At 38.9% G+C, this 4,385-nt stretch overlaps 1 protein-coding gene across 1 annotated transcript; it reads right to left on the bottom strand.

Annotated features, from left to right (window-relative positions):
• Window positions 1–257: 257 nt before the first annotated feature.
• LOC139723665 (uncharacterized) lies at window positions 258–733 on the bottom strand. The gene is made up of 2 exons (XM_071634890.1): window positions 587–733; window positions 258–458 (listed from the first exon to the last, which is right to left on the bottom strand). Exons 1-2 carry the CDS (start codon window positions 731–733, stop codon window positions 258–260), a joined length of 348 nt encoding a protein of 115 aa, XP_071490991.1.
• Between the last annotated feature and the right edge of the window lie 3,652 nt (window positions 734–4,385).

Genomic DNA, 4,385 nt, shown 5'->3' with positions numbered 1-4,385 from the left:
TAAACTTTCGAGTAAACGACAAAGTTATATGTTGTGGCCAATATCCGCACATCTCCCTTCAGCCGTTGCCTCGGTATGAACGGAGTCAGCTTTGTACTTCCGGGTATCTTCCCTTGATGCCGTGTGCATTGCCGATCCACTTCTTTTCCCTCTTTTTTCTGAAACACCTCATTAGCTGCTGTCGAAAGTCGACGAGGCGAAACCAGTAGATAGTAAAGTTCCCAACCAGGTTCAGGGCGAGCAGGATGAGACTGGCATCAACCAGCGGTCGATGATACTTCGAAGTAATTGAGATGTGGAGCAAAGGACACAATCAGAAGGACACAAGGGAACATTGCCCATGCGACGAATGTCGTCCCGACCACGAGACCAAACGTGAGAAGTATTTTTCGGTTCTGATCAGCGCACCTTGCCTGCACGTCGGAGGGTAGTCCAACTTGCAGGGACACTCGTGTCACCTGTTGGTAAATCACTACGTAGCACAACGATGTGACAAGTAAAAATATGAAAGTGACGGAAGCTACCGGAACTATTTCCGAGGACACCAAGTCGCCATTTGTCTCTATCAGTTCCGGTAATGCAATACTGTATAGCCAAACAGGACGATGAACCAAATGATCACGCACACTGCCATGGATCTTGGAGCAGTGACAAGGTTACGGTTCCCGAATGGGTCGAGACGGATGACAACGAACCGCTGGAAGGCGATGGCGAGAGTGCTGAATATCGACATGATCATTGCTGGGGACTGCAAATCTCCAATGATAGGCGTGACCTGTAAAAGAGTAATACATTATTATGGCATCTTTATTTATTGCAATTTCCGACCATGAATTTTAACCATAAGTCATCGTCTTTTCTATACTATCTTGACGGAATATTGTACTCAGAGGTGCAACACCAATGTCAATACATTAGTTTATCCCTTTGAGTCTCTAGTGCGATACAGCCCCCCCCCCCCCCATTTTTTGTTTTGATGATATTCCGGAAGTGGCACCAGGAATATGTTTCTACAAAATGTCCTTCCCCCTCCATCATCAATGAATCGACGACCCTGTTTCAATAAACTGGGCCCCTCACTTCTAAAAATGAAGTGCCGGTTCTGTGATGTGATAAGGGTAGGTTTCCTACCTTTTGCGGTATAACGTTGTTAAGCATTGTCAGTAATATTTAACACTGCTCAACGAAATTTGACATTAATGTTAGAATAATACATATTGCAATACGTGCTATATTCAAACATGGTGTACATACGCTGTAACAAATATTTACTTTGGGCGGTGAGTTGGCTCAGTCGGTAGCGCGTCTGCCTCACGATCACGCGGCCCGGGTTCGAACCCGAGTCTGGACTGAGCAATGTTGTGTGTAAACATACCGTCCCCTCTAGCAAGAGGCAAAACACTCTGTCCCTCGGATAGGACATAAAATGGAGGTCCCGTGTATGAGAGAGTCACAGCTCATGCACGTAAAAGATCCCGCTTCATTCATTCATCGCAAAGAGCAGGGTGTCTAACCCGGTGAAGTGGTCCTACCCCACATCCAACTGGACCCCATGGAAGACCAGCTTAGTGTAGCTGAATATGGGCTATCCAGCCATCTTCACAGATGGAAAATGAACAACAACAACAACAACTTTAAAACACGTTTGAATATCTGTGGACATACTTTCAGAATTGCTGTTCATATGTTCTTGTGTTTGGATAACTTCCATCCAACATATTAATCAACATATTTTCACTCTAAATTGGTCCATTCAGAAAAATTTGACGATAACTATGTTTGTTTGGGTTTTTTTTTTTTTCGTCATTGTATCTCCTTGTTATCCTCTTCTATTCTACAAAGTACTAGCAATGAATGTTCAATTTCTTTAGAGGTCCTTTGATATGGGATGAAATACCAAAATTGAGTAAACGCTCTACCATCACGTGATATTTTAGAGAAGAGATACAAGTCTTACTTATTTTTAATAGCCGTACATGATACCATTATAACCATGTTACTTGCCAAGCATGGAGTTAAAGTTAAACAGTAATAAGTGAGTGAATGTATGTATGAGTATGTGAATCTGACTGACTTGAAAGTAGGGCCAAGCTTTACATGAGGAAATCAGCCTTCCTGTTCGAGCAATAAACTAGCTATGATTCTCTCACCTGAGCTCATCTGTCCAAAGCAATGCTTGTGGAGAAAAAAAAAGAACAACAACAAATGCATATCACGTCTTAATGATAGCTGTAAACCAAGAGTAACACTTTACTGAATTCCAGTATACATCGTCTCCCGTGGAGTCCTTTAAATATCTATTACAGTGTTCCATACTTTAGGTCCTGTCGCACAGAAGTATGGTAACTTTGTGTTAAAGAATAACTCTGTAATTTAAAAAAAATAGTGTTGCTAGTGCATTTATCATCGAGTGCAGAATGACTGGTACTTGTAAAGTTTTCATATAATAGTATGCAACGGGACCTGTTGTTGGTATAAAATGTGGTTTCATGTTGCCTCAAAGAAAAGCTGCATGATCCTGACAAGAAACAGTTCTTTAGAAACAAAGAAAATAACTTTGTCTATGTTTGTAAAGACAATTAAATGAACAAATAAATTAGATGCATTTATCTATCTATGTATTTATATGCTACTTGCTGGTTTAATGCAATAGATATTACCCCCTCCCCCTATTGTAGGTAACCATGTATGCCATGGTTTGCCAAGTTCTTCAAATTTTGGTTGTGTCCGGTAAAGAATAATAAGACTCAAATCCCATTCTATAGCATACGTGAAGGGACCTTCTACAACCTGGCTTTTGTTTTTACCCCAGTAAAAACTTTCGGTGTGACATACTGATGAATGTACAGCAAGATATATCAAATGTTGTCAAATTTGTTGTTGTTTTTTTGTTATTGTCTTATATGTAACGTTCATTCAAGTTCTTGGTATTTCCATTTTTACTTCTTCGGTATTTAAGTTATGCACATATATTATTCGCATGTGTATCCAAATCAAGTCTTAGAATGCACCATTATGATGGTTCAATTAAGTGTGTTGATATCTCCAACGGTATGGGCTCCCTGAACAGACAGTACTGTATTTGGATGTTTCATGTTGTTTGATTTTGATTTGATTTGATTTATCTATTCACCGTAAGGCGTCATTTACATTTTTTATCAACATAATCAAACATAATATACGCAAGTACGATACTCATTATAGCTAGTTTCTGCAATTTCAACCATTTTGATTACACATACATCTCTGATATAATTACAGTATATATTGTGTTATGAATTTCTATGGTCTGGAAATGAAGGAGTTAACCCATTCCGTACGGGAGCCTGGTGGTCTGCAGTATTAAGTCTATGGGCATCTCAGAATTCAGTGTGGAACGGGTTAAAAGGACAACCCAGGTAATAGTCTACGTCTATACTTAATTTGATAAGCATAACAATATAATGCGGCACATTTTTTCTTTGTGTGGCCGAGGGACCAAAAAATCAGTTCTTAATGTCACGCAGCTGAAAAGGGATTTCTCAATAAAAATATTAAAAAAGGAACGTTCACGTCAACAATTTAAGAATTAAAAAATCGTGTGCATGACTCTACCTTTGTAAAGGAAAGCAGAATATAACCGGATCTATTTTCTCATTTTGAAAAGAAGACTAATAAAATGCATGAGATGTAGTTTCTATCGCTTGCCTTTGGCTGGTTTAAAGTCCTTTTTTTCCTATCTAAAAAAAAGAAGAAATGACGTTCACATCATCAGTATTATTGTTTACCTTGGTTAATGAAGGGAACGTGCTGGAAATCAGTCTAAAAACGTCTGCAAGGAAAGTTTTATCAAAAGATATAAAATTCGATTGTCTGCATGCACGTGAACAAATGTTTTCTGTATTTACTATATTCGCAGACGCAGTTTTGTACTAGCTCTTTAACAGTACTAGCTTTATTTAGTGAGAGATGAAATACAAATTAGACTTTGTCTTTCACTCTCTCTCTCTCTCTCTCTCTCTCTCCCTCTCTTTCCTCTCTCTCTTTCTCTCTCTCTCTCTCTCTCTTATCTCCCTTTCTTTACTTATCTTTCATTCACTCACTCTTTCTAAGTATTGGGGAAAATTTTTGTTGTTCTTGTTGACATAAAAGAAAAAAAACGAAATTGGCTGTCAGGTATGTTCCTCCATTGTGATGTACTTTTCCAATAACCTTTCAATCACTCTTTAAGGATACCGTTTCCATGAGAACGAATCTTGCGGTTGCTCTTTCCACCGGTAGAAGAGAGAGAGGGGGAAAAATCCACGTTGTTTGCCGCCAACAAAATATCTATCATAAAGCTGATTTCATATTTGTAGAAATCCTGCTCTCTACTGGCAATCTTACGGATGAATCAATTCTAAAAG

This window comes from Diadema antillarum, unplaced genomic scaffold (assembly GCF_040938485.1).
Source record: "Diadema antillarum isolate AM-2024a unplaced genomic scaffold, OU_Dant_1.0 scf00000197, whole genome shotgun sequence".
NCBI lineage: Eukaryota > Metazoa > Echinodermata > Echinoidea > Diadematoida > Diadematidae > Diadema > Diadema antillarum.
The sequence above is the reverse complement of the archived record's forward strand: the minus strand, read 5'-3'. Positions and strand labels throughout refer to the sequence as shown.

Excerpts from the sequence above, each read along its gene's own strand:
- LOC139723665 (XM_071634890.1), bottom strand. The coding sequence starts at position 733 with ATGTCGATATTCAGCACTCTCGCCATCGCCTTCCAGCGGTTCGTTGTC. Across the intron at positions 459-586 it reads TCGTCCTGTTTGGCTATACA|GTGACACGAGTGTCCCTGCA; the intron begins GTATTGCATTAC and ends ATTTACCAACAG.